The following is a 17,500-nucleotide window of genomic DNA, read 5'->3' on the forward strand; positions in this document are numbered from 1 at the left end:
CGGACGAGGTAGGTAGGTGCGTGGGTTAGAGGTGGGTTAGAGTACGTGGGACTTTCAGAGCTACGTGCTGAGGAGTCAGAAGAAGGATTGAGAGAGGATGAACAAAAATTCTGAGCCGCTAAATGCCTCTCCCACAAATGAAGGAAAAAGAAGAAAGTAATAGAATTTTCCTCCCTCACTCCCTCTCCCATCGCCCCCCTTCCCTCTCATCTCCCTCGCTTCCCTCTTTTCCTTCCATTCCCTCGCCTCCCTCCCTCCCCGATCCCCTTATCTCCCTACATCTCCTTGCCTCCCTCTTGCCCTCTCGCCTCCCTCCCTCCCACGGTAAAAATGTTTGAGGGTCAATTTAGGTCAGTTAAACTCGCTGGCGGCTATGAGGCGAGGTGAGACGAGGCGCGCTCTTTGATCTGATGTGCCACCCTGCTCTGTTCTGGCGGTTTCGAACGCGCACGAACACTCACACACGCCAACCCATATCCACATACAACTGAGAGACCCTGGGTTCGCTTCTCGGGCGGAGTGGAGAGGGAAGGGCAATCTTCTTCCACCTCTGTCTCTGTCCACCCAGCAGTAAATGATTCCCGGGTATTAGCAGCGTCTGTCTGTGTCCCGCCCTCCGGCATAGTGGCAACCTAATGGTGAAGTCCCAAAGCCCTCAGACTAGAGATACATGGGTTTGTGGCTCGGTCCAGGAAGATACAAGTAAGTGAATTACACACACACACACACACACACACACACACACACACACACACACACACACACACACACACAGATAGATATATAGATTGTTAGATAGACGTTTAGATAGACAGTAGATATAGATAGATAGGAAGGAAAAAAAGAATGGAAGAAGAGTAAGGAAAAATAGGGAGGAAGAGAGGCACATTAGCATGAAATAGATGAAAAAAATGTTACTATACGAAGGAATATAAGGAATATCAAAAAGATAGATAGATAAAAAGACAGACAGATAAACAGGGATAGCTATTAGAAGGCTAACCCAAAGGAAAGTCGCAAGAAAAGAAGAGAAATGAAAGATGGAAAGAAGAAAACGCTCGCAGTCACAAAATCCTCGCCGCAAAATCCACCTCACCCTTCCCTTCGCGACGGCAGACTGAGTTAGCCCCGAGGAGGATGAGCGAGGAGCGAGGGTGGAGGGGGCAGAGAAGAGCAGGGTAGGGATGGGGAAAGGAAGGAGAGAAGGGCGGACGTAGTTAGAAGAAGTAAAACGTGTGAGTCAGACGGAGGAGCATTCAAGTGTGAGCGAATCTTTCCGTTAATTGGTTAGTTCCCTTGATTCTGCCTCCGTCGTCTCCCTTTCCCTCTCTCTCTCATCCCAAGCGTCAATTTTCTGAAGGTGATGTGTCTTGATGGGATATTGGGTCGTATTCTGAAACATTTCGGCGTCCAAGAACACACATATTTGGCAAGGCTTTTGTAGGCGTTTGAGGCATTTCCAGAGGTAGTTTTATGACCCTGATGGTAGTTTGAGCCTTCTTCTGTACCGTGAACCTACAAAACACACATTAGAACCCGACTGATCTCCTTTTTATGGCCTTTGGGAATAGTTGATGTGAGTGAGAGGTAAAAGCGTCCGGGAATACCAAACATATATAGACAGACAGATACACATATGAGTGATGTACGTATTGTTGTTATTACTACCATTATTACGAGTACTATCATCATTGCTATCATTAGTAGTAGTAGTAGTAGTTTAGTAGTTTCTTCATAATATTTGAGTAAGTGCAAAACGACACAGAGGGAGAAATAAAAAAAATAGACAGACAGACAGACAGACAGACAGGCAGGCAGGCAGGCGCGCAGGCACTGACACATATTGACAGACATTGACAGACAGCCAGACACACAGACGGAGAGAGAGAGAGAGAGAGAGAGAGAGAGAGAGAGAGAGAGAGAGAGAGAGAGAGAGAGAGAGAGAGAGAGAGAGAGAGAGAGAGAGAGAGAGAGAGAGAGAGAGAGAGAGAGAGAGAGAGAGAGAGAGAGAGAGAGAGAGAGAGAGAATAAGAGTCGGGGCGGAAGAGGAAGGAGTGGAAGAAAGGAAAAGAAAAAAGAAAGGAGGAAAAGAGAATTTGCTGCACAGATGAAGAAAAAAATTAAAAACAATATTGAGGATTAAAAAAAGAAGTAGGCCAATTTAGTCAACTCTTTCATACCCGGAAACACGAAAGGCAGTTTACGATCTTTTATGGGCGTGTAAATTTTTGTTTCCAGCTAGATTGAAAAAAAAAGAAGAAAATTGTAACCGGGCTTCTGTTCATTCACTCATTCGCTTCATTCACTTTGTATTCAACGCCAAGCCGATGATGAATGAACAAATAAACAAAAAGTGAGTTATTTGTTATTTTGTATTAAGACCATAAGTTGTTTTTTGTTAATTATCTATATCGAGTATTGTAATAAACAAGAACAAATGTATCTAATATTGTAAATGATTGTTTATTTTTTTACTGAAACAAATGGAAATAGACACACAGATACACGCATGCACACACACACATTTTTATCTCTTTCTTTCTAATTGTCTGTCCATCCACTTATTTAGCTCTCAATCATTCACCATTATTACATACCTTCTCTCTCTCTCTCTCTCTCTCTCTCTCTCTCTCTCTCTCTCTCCTCTCTCTCTCTCTCCACCCCCATATCTCTCCACCCCTCTCTCTCCATCCCCTTCAGTACTATAAACTACAAAAAAAGTAACGCAGGGAACACTCCAATAAAACCCTTAAAAAAATAATTAAACAGCGCTTGGCAAATTCCCCCATCCGTTGCCTTGCCCAATTAGCAGGGCCGTGTCATTTAATTATTTTTTTACGTGTCATCAAAACTGCCACTATAACAATAATAGTAATAATAATAATAATCATAATCACTAACCGGCATAAAAGCATTCCCAGTATTATGCAAATGGGGTTCGGCCTCTTAAAACGGAGCACTGCCAAGCGAGCGAGGGTTCAAAGAGCGCCGCTCGTATAAATGTATCACTGAAATGACGGCCTTGTTGTATTACCTCACGGAAGATCGGGACAAGAATCTAATGCCTTTATTCCTAAACATTTCGGAGCTTATAGATTCACATTGGATAAGCCTTTCGTAGAGGTTGTTCTAGCTTATAAAATCACATTGGATGAACCTTTCGTACAGGTTGTTCTAGCTTATAAAATCACATTGGATAAGCCTTTCGTAGAGGTTGTTCTAGCTTATAAAATCACATTGGATAAGCCTTTCGTAGAGGTTGTTCTAGCTTATAAAATCACATTGGATAAGCCTTTCGTAGAGGTTGTTCTAGCTTATAAAATCACATTGGATGAGCCTTTCGTAGAGGTTGTTCTATCTTATAAAATCACATTGGATAAGCCTTTCGTAGAGGTTGTTCTATCTTATAAAATCACATTGGATAAGCCTTTCGTAGAGGTTGTTCTAGCTTATAAAATCACATTGGATAAGCCTTTCGTAGAGGTTGTTCTAGCTTATAAAATCACATTGGATAAGCCTTTCGTAGAGGTTGTTCTAGCTTATAAAATCACATTGGATAAGCCTTTCGTAGAGGTTGTTCTAGGTTATAAAATCACATTGGATAAGCCTTTCGTAGAGGTTGTACTAGTATTTCCATGGGTGGTTCTATAAGCCTAGTAATGAATTGATATATATTAGCGAAATGACGGCCTTGTTGTATTCTCTCAAGGAAGGCTGGGACAAGAATCTAATGCTCTTATCCCAAACATTTCGGGGCTTATACAACCATATTTAGGGCTTTCGTAGAGGCTATGTTAGTATTTTCATGCATTTTCTTTGTGGCCTTTGGAAATGTTGTGGGAGCAAAAAGCGTCTCAGAATACAATAGATTCTATGTAACACAAAAATACGGGAAAAAGAACAAGGAGATACGACAGTCATCTCAACACACACACACTCACACACACACACACACACACACACACACACACACACACACACACACACACACACACACACACACATTACACACACAAGCATGCATACTTCCCCCTCCACCCCTCACAAACACAAACAAACACGCTCCCCCCTCACAAACACACTCGCCCCTTCACACCCACACCCACACACTTCCCCCCACCCATAAACACACACACTCCCCCTCCCCTCCAACACACACACCCACACACACATACAGACACCCTCCTCACCCACACACAAACACTTCCCTCCCTAGCACACACACTTACCCCGCCCCCCCCCACAAACACTCACGGTCGCTCATAAACCCTCACCTTCGCCCCTCCTAAGCAAAATACCTCCCCGATGCCTCTTCTCCGCCCCCTCCGCCACCGTCACCGCCCGCCCCCCTGCCCGCCCTCTCGTGGCCGGCTAATGGCAACGAAAATTCCTCCCCACGAGCACACAAACTAAAAAGTCCGGACGCTAATTTGCGGACTGGAAAAACACAGGGGAAGTAAGCACCTTAAGGCCTGGCTGTGCGGCTCGGTGGTTGGCTGGCCGGCTGGTTAGGCTGAAGAAAGAGAAAAGGGAAGGGAGGAGAAGGAGAAAGGAGACGAAGGAAGGAGAAAGAAGAGGACGAAGAGAGAGGAGAAGAGAAGAAAAGAGGAAGACTAAGAGGAAGAAGGAAGAAGACGAGGAGAATCACTAAAGGTAAAGAGAAGAGAAAGAGGGAAGAAGAGATAAAAGGAATAGACGAGGAGGAAGAGGAGACAGAAGATAAAGAAAGAGGGAGAGAACAAGGAGGAAGATGGAAGAAAAGGAGGAGGATGAGAATTAGTATGGGAAAAAGGAGAGAAAGACGAAAAAAGAGAGGAAGAGAGGAAAAGGTGAAAGAAGATAAACAAAAGACGAAAGGCAATGAGAAAAAAAGGAGATAGATAGATAGATAAATAAATAAATAGAGAAATAGTGAATGTGTGTGCGTGTGTGCCCCAGTTAGCACCTTTCACGGCAGACACACCCCAATTTGAGATCAACGAACCATAATTTTTGAAAAAGTAGGAATGGAATAAAAGACGAATAAAAAGCCGTGGCAGTGGAGATGCAAAGTGGAAAGAGGCAAAGGAGAGAGAAAAGGTGAAAAGAAGAAGAGACTAAAGGTAAGGTTATATTTTGAAGAAGCAGAAGAAAAAAAGAGACGTGGAAATGAAGATGCAGAGTAGACAGAGAAGCAGAGGAGAGAAGAGACTGAAGAGAAACTAAGATTAAGGTTAATTTTGAGAAGCAGAAGAAAAAAAAGACGTGGAAATGAAGATGCAGAGTAGACAGAGAAGCAGAGGAGAGAAGAGACTGAAGAGAAACTAAGATTAAGGTTAATTTTGAGAAGCAGAAGAAATAAAAAGAGGTGAAGAGGCAGAGAAGAAAATAGGCAGAAGAGAGAGAAAGCTGAAGGGAAGCTAAGACAAAAGTTCAAGCAAAGAAAGAACGAGAAAAACAGATAAATCAAGAAAGAAAAAAAGAGAAAATAATAAATCCAGACGTAGAAGGCAAGACAAGACATGAGAGAGAAAGTGAAAAGGAGAACGTAAGGTTAGTATAGAAGACCAGCGAAGAACCAAAGACTGACCAGAGTGGAGAGGGTTTGGTCGTGGAGGTTGGTCCGCGCGGGGCAGAGGGCGCGGGCGGCGGCGTGGGAGACGATGACGGGGGCTCGGGAGGTGGCTAGGACGTCGTGAAGGGTGGAGGCAGAGGCGTGGGAGAGGTCCAGTAGGAGGCCCACGCGGTTCATCTCCAGCACCAACTCCTGAGGAAGACGAGGAAGAGAAAAGGGATGAGGGAAAGAGGTGAGGAAAGGGATGACAGAGGATGGCGGAGAGGAAGAGGAAGAAGGAAAGAAGGAAAGGAGGGAAGGAAGAGCAAGAGAAAAGGTTGGATAAATAAAAGAAAGGGGATAAAGAAGGATGAAGGGTTAGAGAGCGAAGGAGAAAGATTAGAGAAAAGGAGGAAGGGAAAGAGGAACAGGAGAAAAGAAAAGGAGAGAGAAGGAAAAAGCAAGAGGAGGAGGTGAGGAAGATGAAGGAAGAGGATGATGAAGGGAGATTAAGGAGAGAGAGAGAGAGAGAGAGAGAGAGAGAGAGAGAGAGAGAGAGAGAGAGAGAGAGAGAGAGAGAGAGAGAGATAGAGAGAGATAGAGAGATAGATAGAGAGAGAGAGAGAGAGAGAGAGAGAGAGAGAGAGAGAGAGAGAGAGAGAGAGAGAGAGAGAGAGAGAGAGAGAGAGAGAGAGAGAGAGAGAGAGAGAGAGAGAGAGAGAGAGAGAGAGAGAGAGAGAGAGAGAGAGAGAGAGAGAGAGAGAGAGAGAGAGAGAGAGAGAGAGAGAGAGAGAGAGAGAGAGGAAAAATGAAAGTAAGTAAAGGTTTATGAAGAAAAAAAAAGAGGAAGATGAAGAAGACGGGAAGTGGAGGATAAAGAAGTGCTGTTGTTGTTGTTGTTGTTATTGTTGTTGTTGTTGCTGTGTTTTCACAAGCTTGGAAGTCTGCTTATGCGCCCTTGAGGAAACTGGAGGAAGAGGAGGAGGTGGAAGAAGAGGAAGAGGAGAAATATTAAGAGGAAAAAGGTGGAGGCTCATGTGAAAAAGCTGAGGAAGAGGAAGAAGACGAGGAAGAGGAAGAGGAAGAAGGTGGAGACTCAAGTGAAGAAGATGAGGAAGAGGAAGAAGAAGGTGGAGGTTCAGATAAAGAGGAGGAAGAAAGTGAGAATGAGGAAGAAGAGGAAGAAGAGGAGGAATAAGAGGGGGAGGTGGTTCAGATGAAGAAGAGGAGTAGGAGGAGGAGGAAGAGGAAGATAAAGTCACGCTTGACCTAACCAACCATGGAGGCTCAAACACACACACACACACACACACACACACACACACACACACACACACACACACACACACACACACACACACACACGAATACGAGAAATCTTAAAAGGAAGGAATCACTCAAGAGGAAAATTAAATATGAAGATGACGAATAAAATAAATAAAGAAATAAAAGAAAAGAAGGAATAAGTGAAAGAAAAGAAAGGAATAACGAGGGGGAGCAGTAAAGAAAGATAAATTAACAACGAAGAGGAGGGAGAGAGAAAGAGGGAGGGAAGGACAGGAGGAGAGAGGTAAGGAAGGAGATGAGAGAGAGAGAGAGAGAGAGAGAGAGAGAGAGAGAGAGAGAGAGAGAGAGAGAGAGAGAGAGAGAGAGAGAGAGAGAGAGAGAGATAGAGAGAGAGAGAGAGAGAGAGAGAGAGAGAGAGAGAGAGAGAGAGAGAGAGAGAGAGAGAGAGAGAGAGAGAGAGAGAGAGAGAGAGAGAGAGAGAGAGAGAGAGAGAGAGAGAGAGTAAGAGGAGGAAGAAGGGAAAAACAGATTAAAGAAGGGGAGAGGAAGGAGGGGAGGAGGAAGGGGATGAAGGGGAGGAAAATTACAGGAAGGAGAGAGGAAGAGAAAGGGATAGAGGGAAAGAACGAAAGTGCGGAGGGTTAAAAAAGGAGAGGAAAAAGGGGGAGAGAGGGAGAGAAGGGAGGGAGGAGAGTACACACAAAGCATGAAACAGAGAGGAACGGAGGAAGGAAGAGGAGGGGAAGAGGGTGTGGGAGACAAGGATGGAAATAAAAATGAGATAGAATAGATAGGATAGGAGACAGGATAGAAGAGAAAGGAAAGATGAAGGAGAGGGAGAAAGGGTCAACGGAAGAAAGAGAAGGAAGGAGGAAAGGAAGGAAGGATAAAGAGGAAGAGAGGAAGAGGTGGAGGAAGGCGAAGTGAACAAGGGAAGAGGGATAGAGATAAAGAAAGAAAGAAAGGAAAGGAGAGGAGAGAAACTGAAGAAAGAAAGAGAGACGGATATACAACGAAAGAGAGAGCTGGGAAAAGGGAAAGCCAGGAAAGGAGAGAGAGAGAGAGAGAGACAAAAAAGAAAGAAAAGAGAAGAAAAGAGAAGAAAAAAAGAAAAGAAAAACAAGCATAGAAGAAGAATGAAGAGTCAACAAACGAAAGAGACAGACAATAGACACACAAAGTTATAATTCAAACAGTAAGAAGAAGAAGAAGAGGAGGAGGAGGAGGAGGAGGAGGAGGAGCAGGTGAAAGGGAAAGGTAAGACACGCCGCAGGAAGAGTCAACTAAGGAGTGTCAATGGAAGACTAACGAAGAGGAGGAGGAGGAGGAGGAGGAGGAGGAGGAACACAAAGGAAGAACAAACAGCAGCAGACCTGCTGGTCCTTACGAGGCTGTTTGTGACAAGCTACACTAACTATCTAATCAAAGGTGGAAGATGAAGGACAGCAAAGGCGAAGGCTCCTCCCCACGCCCCCATCCCCCCAGCCAAAGCTGGCAGGAAAGGAAAAAGAACCATGCAGCATGGAAAAACTGCATGGAAATTATGTAGGAAAGAGGAAAGAACTACCATTACTGCTACCACTAACCGGGCAATAAAAGCGGACAAGGACACCAGTATTCGAAAGAACTTAACGTTATTACGACAATGAGTAATATCTAAGTTGCTGGTTGGATTCAAAACACTTGTCTAATCTATTCTTGAAGGCCGTAACTGTTGTACTATCAACGACATCACAAGGTAGAGAGTTCCAAACATTAACAACTCGATTGAAGAAGAAGTGTTTAGCTTCGTGCGACGAGAATCTTTTACCACTTATCTTCAAATTGTGATTTCTTCTTGTTCTATTTGATCGATCAATTGTAAAGTAATCTTCCGCATTAATATCACTGAATCCTTTAAACATTTTAAACACTTCTATTAGATCGCCTCGCATTCTTTGTTTTGATAGACTGAATAAATTTACTTCTTTAAGCCTTTGTTCATATGATAAATTTATCAACCTAGGAATCATCTTTGTTACTCTTCGTTGAACCCGTTCCAACTTTTCTATGTCTTTTCTGTAGTAGGGAGACCAAAACTATACACAGTACTCTAGACGGGGTCGAACCAACGAATTATACAGTTTTAATATTACTTTTACCGATTTATTTATAAAGACTCGTCCGATGAAGCCAACCAATTTGTTTGTAGTTTTAACTACCTCTGAACAATGCTGACCTGGCTTTAAATCGCTTGATATAGTGATTCAAAGATCCTTTTCTTTACTTACTGCAGAAAGTTGTTGGTCATTCATTACGTACCGAACGCGATTGTTATTTTTTCCGATGTGCAACACTTTACATTTGTCAACGTTAAATTTCATTTGCCATTGATTGGCCCAACGTGCAAGTCGATGTAGATCTGATTGTAATGCTTCTTCGTCAAGTGTCGTAGTTACCTTACTAGCGATTTACGTGTCATCCGCAATTTTTTTTATTTTGCAAGTGAACCCATCATCGATATCATTAACATAAATTAAGAAGAGCATGAGGCCAAGCACTGATCCTTGAGGTACGCCGCTTCTGACGTCGAGCCTGTTAGATGTAACACCGTTTAGAACTACTCTCTGTTTCCGCTCAGAGAGCCAGTCCACAAGCCAATTGTGAATGTTACCCGAGATATCGTGTGCCAATACTCTGCTGAGCAAACACACACACACACACACACACACACACACACACACACACACACACACACACACACACACACACACACACACACACACACACAGGGATTACGCGAAAGAGAAGAGGAGAAGAGAGAAAGGGAGAACAAAGAGAAAGGAGGAGGAAGAGGATGAGGAGAATCAGTAAAGGAGGAGAAAAGAGAGAAGGAAGGAGAGGAAAGGAAAAGCAGAAAGGAGAAGAAGAAGAAAGAGAAAGAGGGAAGGAGAGAGAAAAAGAAATAAAGAAGGAAAAGGCCTGCAGATCAGGAGAAAAGGAAAAATAGGAGAGGAGAAAATGAAGAAGAGAAAAGAAGGAGCAGGAATAGAGAAAAAAAACTAAGAAGAGCAAAAGATAGAAGGAAGGAAGGAAGAAATGAAGAAAGAAAAATGAAGGAAGAACTAAAGAAAAGCAAGGAAGAAAAAAGTAAGAAAGAAAAGGAAGGAATGAAAGAAAGAAAGAAAGAAAGAATCGCAAAGAGTAAATAAAAGTAAATATATAAACGAAGTCAGAGTGACTGGAAAACAAAACCAGCTAGACACATAACACTCGGAGTGCACACGTCTGCCAAAGGTCGTCCTGAAAATTGGTATGGGCATCAACTGTGATCCTATGCATCATATGGAAGCATTTGTTTCGGAATTTAATGAAATTTTATTTTGGGGGGAAACTTTGACCTTGGGCAAACTTTTCGAGGTTAAGGTTAAGGCCATGCAAATTGCATCATATGGAAGTATTTGTTTCGAAATTTGATGAAATTCTATTTTTTGGGGGAAACTCTGACCTTGGGCGAACTTTTCGAGGTCAAGGTCAAAGGTCAAAGTCAAGGCCATGCAAGGTGCGTCTTTCCATGAGCTAAAATGTGAACCAAGTCTGAAGTCTCTACGATGATGAGAACAGAAGTTATGGCCAATCTGACGTTTTGTGCGACCTTGACCTTTGACCTTCGACATAAAAAAATTAATGAGTTTATTCTGGATGGACACGAAGCTTCCCTGAAAAATCGGTTGAGATATCCGCAAAATTGTGCTGAGGAGACTGTTAACGAACAAGCAAATAAATAAATAAACATACGAGTACTGACCGGACAGAATATATAACCCCCTCCAACTTCGATGGCGGAGGTAAAAATTGGAAACGAAACAAATAGAGAAAAAACATCAGGAGAGAAAAAGAAGAAAAGAAGAAAAACGAGTGAAAGACATCGAGAGAGAGAGAGAGAGAGAGAGAGAGAGAGAGAGAGAGAGAGAGAGAGAGAGAGAGAGAGAGAGAGAGAGAGAGAGAGAGAGAGAGAGAGAGAGAGAGAGAGAGAGAGAGAGAGAGAGAGAGAGAGAGAGAGAGAGAGAGAGAGAGAGATCGTAATTAGGGCGTGGACAGAAATAACAGCTGGGGTCAAAAAGGAAGGAGGAAGAGGAGGAGGAGGAGGAGGAGGAGGAGGAGAAAGATGAAAAGGAAACGAACTGGAGGAAACGGATGGAGAAGGTAGAGAAGGAGGAGGAGGGAAAACGAACAGTAGGAAGAGGAAGAGGAGGGATCAAAAAGAGGAGGAGGAGGAGGAGGAAGGCAAACACGGCACGATTCCTTCAAAAGACATGAAGAATCTTCCTCCCAGAATCAGAACTATGAGAGATATTAGCTAATTTTTCCGAGTATGGGAGGAGGAGGAGGAGGATGAGGAGGGAAGGAGGGAAGGAGGAAAGGGAAGAAATGAGAGCGGTGAAGGAGAGGAATTGAGTGGGGGGAACGAAAGGGAAGGAAAGGAAAGGGAAGGAAGAGGAAAGGAAGGGAAGGGAAGGGAGGAAGAGAGAAGGAGAAGGGAAGGGATTGAGAGAGAGAGAGAGAGAGAGAGAGAGAGAGAGAGAGAGAGAGAGAGAGAGAGAGAGAGAGAGAGAGAGAGAGAGAGAGAGAGAGAGAGAGAGAGAGAGAGAGAGAGAGAGAGAGAGAGAGAGAGAGAGAGAGAGAGAGAGAGAGAGAGAGAGAGAGAGAGAGAGAGAGAGAGAGAGAGAGAGAGAGAGAGAGAGAGAGAGAGAGAGAGAGAGAGAGAGAGAGAGAGAGAGAGAGAGAGAGAGAGAGAGAGAGAGAGAGAGAGAGAGAGAGAGAGAGAGAGAGAGAGAGAGAGAGAGAGAGAGAGAGAGAGAGAGAGAGAGAGAGAGAGAGAGAGAGAGAGAGAGAGAGAGAGAGAGAGAGAGAGAGAGAGAGAGAGAGAGAGAGAGAGAGAGAGAGAGAGAGAGAGAGAGAGAGAGAGAGAGAGAGAGAGAGAGAGAGAGAGAGAGAGAGAGAGAGAGAGAGAGAGAGAGAGAGAGAGAGAGAGAGAGAGAGAGAGAGAGACCTGCGATGAAAAGGAAACGAGGGTGAAAGGGAGGACCCCCCAAAAAACAGGAAAAAGAAAAAAACAGAAAAAGTGTGTTGGCAAAAATGATAAATCCACAAAGAAGAAAAAACTGCTTGAAAAAAAATGGTCATGTGCATAAATTATATATAAAAAAAGATTATTTGACCAAGCGAGGAGGAATAGGAGGAGAAGGAGGAGGAGGAGGAGGAGAAAGAGAAGGAGGAAGAGAAGGAGGAGGAGGAGGAGAAAGAGGAGGAGGAAGAGGAAGAGAAGGAGGAAGAGAAGGAGGAAGAGGAGGAGGAGGAGGAGGAAATTGTGGCTGACTGGATGACTGATTAACTAACTGAAAGGATGAAGGAATGGCTGACTTACTGACTTACTGACCGACTAACTCACTGACTGACTTCCTTCCTTTATTCCTAACTCTATTCCTTATAAACTTCCTTCCTTCCATTCTTTCACCCTACCTACTTCCCTTCCTTCTTTTCTTCACTTTCTTCCTTCCTTCCTTCCTACTTTCCTCGTCTCTCCCTCCTTCTTTCCCTCCGTTCCATCACCCTACCCTCCCTTCCTTCCTCCCTTCTGTCCCTACCTACTTCCCTCCCCTCCTTCCTTTCTACTCTCCTCGTCTCTCCCTCCTTCTTTCCCTCCGTTCCATCATCCTACCCTCCCTTCTATCCTTCCCTCCGGCCTACCTCCCTACCTTCCTTCCCTTCCTGACTGACTGATTGCCCTGACCCCAAACTTCCTAAGCCGCCACTACCAACACGAGTAATATTTATCAACGGGCCAACTCACACCATTCTCCCTCTTCCTCCTCCTCCTCTTTCTCCCCCTCCTCCTCCTCCTCTCATTGTTAAAGCCTGGCATCATACACACGAAGTTTTAATTAAAGCCACGCCAAGAACTGCTCTTCTCAGTAAAGCTTCGAAGGATGGAGAGAAAGAGAGAGAGGGAGGGAGGAGGAGAAGAGCAACAATGAGAGGGCTAAGGAGGAGGAGGAGGAGGTTGAAGAGGATGCAAGAGGATTACAAGGAGGAGGAGGAGGAGGAGGTGGAGAGAGAGAGAGATAGATAAAGGAAAAGAAGGAAAAGAGGATAAGGATGAGATAGAGGAGGAAGAAGAAGAAAACGCAGAATAACAAAGAAGAACAAGAGCAAAAACAACAAGAACAAGATGAAGAAAAGCAAGAACAAAAAGAAATAGAACAATAACAAAAACAACAATAAGAACAAGAAAAAGAAAGAAGAAAAGAAGAAAAGGAAGAAGAGGAAAAGAAGAAGCAGAAGAAGCAAGAATTATAACATGACGAAGAATAACAAGAGCTACAAAAATAAGAGAATGGAGGAGACAATAAATAATGAAGAGGGTGAAGAAGCAGAACAAGAAGAAGAAAAAGGAAAAGTAGAAGAGGAAGAAGAAAAGGACGAAGAGGAAGAGAAAAAAGAGAAGAAGAAGAAGAAGAAGAAGAAGAAGAAGAAGAAGAAGAAGAAGAAGAAGAAGAAGAAGAAGAAGAAGAAGAAGAAGAAGAAGAAGAAGAAGAAGAAGAAGAAGAAGAAGAAGAAGAAGAAGAAGAAGAAGAAGAAGAAGAAGAAGAAGAAGAAGAAGAAGAAGAAGAAGAAGAAGAAGAAGAAGAAGAAGAAGAAGAAGAAGAAGAAGAAGAAGAAGAAGAAGAAGAAGAAGAAGAAGAAGAAGAAGAAGAAGAAGAAGAAGAAGAAGAAGAAGAAGAAGAAGAAGAAGAAGAAGAAGAAGAAGAAGAAGAAGAAGAAGAAGAAGAAGAAGAAGAAGAAGAAGAAGAAGAAGAAGAAGAAGAAGAAGAAGAAGAAGAAGAAGAAGAAGAAGAAGAAGAAGAAGAAGAAGAAGAAGAAGAAGAAGAAGAAGAAGAAGAAGAAGAAGAAGAAGAAGAAGAAGAAGAAGAAGAAGAAGAAGAAGAAGAAGAAGAAGAAGAAGAAGAAGAAGAAGAAGAAGAAGAAGAAGAAGAAGAAGAAGAAGAAGAAGAAGAAGAAGAAGAAGAAGAAGAAGAAGAAGAAGAAGAAGAAGAAGAAGAAGAAGAAGAAGAAGAAGAAGAAGAAGAAGAAGAAGAAGAAGAAGAAGAAGAAGAAGAAGAAGAAGAAGAAGAAGAAGAAGAAGAAGAAGAAGAAGAAGAAGAAGAAGAAGAAGAAGAAGAAGAAGAAGAAGAAGAAGAAGAAGAAGAAGAAGAAGAAGAAGAAGAAGAAGAAGAAGAAGAAGAAGAAGAAGAAGAAGAAGAAGAAGAAGAAGAAGAAGAAGAAGAAGAAGAAGAAGAAGAAGAAGAAGAAGAAGAAGAAGAAGAAGAAGAAGAAGAAGAAGAAGAAGAAGAAGAAGAAGAAGAAGAAGAAGAAGAAGAAGAAGAAGAAGAAGAAGAAGAAGAAGAAGAAGAAGAAGAAGAAGAAGAAGAAGAAGAAGAAGAAGAAGAAGAAGAAGAAGAAGAAGAAGAAGAAGAAGAAGAAGAAGAAGAAGAAGAAGAAGGAAGAAGAAGAAGAAGAAGAAGAAGAAGAAGAAGAAGAAGAAGAAGAAGAAGAAGAAGAAGAAGAAGAAGAAGAAGAAGAAGAAGAAGAAGAAGAAGAAGAAGAAGAAGAAGAAGAAGAAGAAGAAGAAGAAGAAGAAGAAGAAGAAGAAGAAGAAGAAGAAGAAGAAGAAGAAGAAGAAGAATAAAGAAGAAGAAGAAGAAGAAGAAGAAGAAGAAGAAGAAGAAGAAGAAGAAGAAGAAGAAGAAGAAGAAGAAGAAGAAGAAGAAGAAGAAGAAGAAGAAGAAGAAGAAGAAGAAGAAGAAGAAGAAGAAGAAGAAGAAGAAGAAGAAGAAGAAGAAGAAGAAGAAGAAGAAGAAGAAGAAGAAGAAGAAGAAGAAGAAGAAGAAGAAGAAGAAGAAGAAGAAGAAGAAGAAGAAGAAGAAGAAGAAGAAGAAGAAGAAGAAGAAGAAGAAGAAGAAGAAGAAGAAGAAGAAGAAGAAGAAGAAGAAGAAGAAGAAGAAGAAGAAGAAGAAGAAGAAGAAGAAGAAGAAGAAGAAGAAGAAGAAGAAGAAGAAGAAGAAGAAGAAGAAGAAGAAGAAGAAGAAGAAGAAGAAGAAGAAGAAGAAGAAGAAGAAGAAGAAGAAGAAGAAGAAGAAGAAGAAGAAGAAGAAGAAGAAGAAGAAGAAGAAGAAGAAGAAGAAGAAGAAGAAGAAGAAGAAGAAGAAGAAGAAGAAGAAGAAGAAGAAGAAGAAGAAGAAGAAGAAGAAGAAGAAGAAGAAGAAGAAGAATAAAGAAGAAGAAGAAGAAGAAGAAGAAGAAGAAGAAGAAGAAGAAGAAGAAGAAGAAGAAGAAGAAGAAGAAGAAGAAGAAGAAGAAGAAGAAGAAGAAGAAGAAGAAGAAGAAGAAGAAGAAGAAGAAGAAGAAGAAGAAGAAGAAGAAGAAGAAGAAGAAGAAGAAGAAGAAGAAGAAGAAGAAGAAGAAGAAGAAGAAGAAGAAGAAGAAGAAGAAGAAGAAGAAGAAGAAGAAGAAGAAGAAGAAGAAGAAGAAGAAGAAGAAGAAGAAGAAGAAGAAGAAGAAGAAGAAGAAGAAGAAGAAGAAGAAGAAGAAGAAGAAGAAGAAGAAGAAGAAGAAGAAGAAGAAGAAGAAGAAGAAGAAGAAGAAGAAGAAGAAGAAGAAGAAGAAGAAGAAGAAGAAGAAGAAGAAGAAGAAGAAGAAGAAGAAGAAGAAGAAGAAGAAGAAGAAGAAGAAGAAGAAGAAGAAGAAGAAGAAGAAGAAGAAGAAGAAGAAGAAGAAGAAGAAGAAGAAGAAGAAGAAGAAGAAGAAGAAGAAGAAGAAGAAGAAGAAGAAGAAGAAGAAGAAGAAGAAGAAGAAGAAGAAGAAGAAGAAAATAAATTCTAGAAAGGTCAAATTGGCGAACACTTTCCATTGCGGTCAAACTAATTTACATAGATTTACATAGATCTACATAGACGTTCAGGAAGCGATCAAAACCCTTTATCTCTAGCCCGGAAGGAAGGAAGGAAGATAGAGAGAGAGAGAGAGAGAGAGAGAGAGAGAGAGAGAGAGAGAGAGAGAGAGAGAGAGAGAGAGAGAGAGAGAGAGTAACTTGCTTGCTCTACATAGACGGTGATAATAGTGGTGATCTCTCTCTCTCTCTCTCTCTCTCTCTCTCTCTCTCTCTCTCTCTCTCTCTCTCTCTCTCTCTTTCTTTGTGCATTACCAGGAAGATGAAGTAGAAAAAATAGGAGACAGAGGAGGCGAAGGATGAAAAGGAGAAGAGAGAAGAGGAGGAGGAGGAGGAGGAGGAGGAGGAGGAGGAGGAGGAAGAGAACCCAGAACTACGAACCAGCCAGTCAATCAACACAACAAACTTAGAATGCAAAAAAAAAAAAAAAAACAGTAAACAAAGCCCAAAATACACGAAGACTCAACCATAAAAAGAAAAAAAATACAACAACGAACGCCAGAGAAAGAAAAAATCACTCACTAATGAACGCACCATCACAAGCAAGCATTCAAACATAACATTCACCGATTATTTGCCATTTCCCTTTTATTTCTCAGGCTCTCTTATTTATTTTGCCCCGACGTTGCATAGGCGGACTGGAGGAGGAAGGAGAAACTTATATAGTGACCAGGCTTATTATTGCAGCTTCATTGGCGAGAGATTATACTGGAAACAGGAGCGTAAAAGTGTACTACAGCGAATGGACATGATAATTGGACGTAGCTTGATATATAAGAGAGGGTTCCTTAGGTTAAAGAGACGAGAAAGGATGGAAGAAAGGAAGGAAGGAAGGAGGGAAGGAAGAAAGGAAGGAAGGAAGGAAGGAAGGAAAAAAAGAAAATAATGCGAGAGAGAAAGAGAGAGAGAGAGAGAGAGAGAGAGAGAGAGAGAGAGAGAGAGAGAGAGAGAGAGAGAGAGAGAGAGAGAGAGAGAGAGAGAGAGAGAGAGAGAGAGAGAGAGAGAGAGAGAGAGAGAGAGAGAGAGAGAGAGAGAGAGAGAGAGAGAGAGAGAGAGAGAGAGAGAGAGGAGGTGGAGTCTTTGATTAAATTTAAATAGATCGGGACAAATTAAGAGGGTGAACCAATATGTGCAAATGGAATACGTAGAGAGGAGGAACACGAGAGAAAGAAAGAGAGGAGAGAAAAAGGAGAGAAGAAGAGAAAACGGGGAAGAGAATCTGAGAGAGGGGGAAACGAAGGTAAAATTGAGAAAGAATAAGAGCAGGAGAAAATAAATAGAGGCGCGAACGATGCCAAGAGGGAAGAGAAAAAAATATAGAGAAAAATCTTATCGAAAATTACAAGACTCGGAAAAAAAAATGGAAGCTTAGAGTACGAAATAAAGGGAGGGAAATAAATAAAAGGAGGAAATATAGAAAGGTGAAAAAATAAAAACAGGGCAAAGGGAAAAAAAGGTAAGAAGGTAGAAGAAAGAAAGAAGAAAATACAGAATACGAAACAAAGGACGAAAAAATTAAGAGTAAGGAATAAGAAGAGAAAAATAAAGGAAGAAGGTGAAGAAGACGAGGGAATAAAGATGCAGGAACAGGAAAGAAAGAAAAAAGGTAGAAGGAAGGAAGAAGAAAATAAGGAAAGGGGAAGAAATATGAGAGGAATCAGAGAAAAAGAATAAATAAAAGTGAGACCAAAAGAAAGAAAGAAAGAGGAAGA

The 17,500-nt window shown here is 41.9% G+C and overlaps 1 protein-coding gene across 2 annotated transcripts in view; it reads right to left on the reverse strand.

Annotated features, from left to right (window-relative positions):
* LOC126996610 (dipeptidase 1-like) overlaps nt 1-17,500 on the reverse strand; it is a 73,189-nt gene that overhangs the window by 17,511 nt on the left and 38,178 nt on the right. For both annotated transcript variants that reach the window (XM_050857277.1, XM_050857276.1), the window contains exon 7: nt 5,570-5,746. In XM_050857277.1, coding sequence (XP_050713234.1) covers nt 5,570-5,746 — 177 coding nt within the window. The remainder of the gene's footprint in view (nt 1-5,569; nt 5,747-17,500) is intronic.

This window comes from Eriocheir sinensis, chromosome 10 (genome assembly GCF_024679095.1).
Source record: "Eriocheir sinensis breed Jianghai 21 chromosome 10, ASM2467909v1, whole genome shotgun sequence".
Taxonomy (NCBI): domain Eukaryota; kingdom Metazoa; phylum Arthropoda; class Malacostraca; order Decapoda; family Varunidae; genus Eriocheir; species Eriocheir sinensis.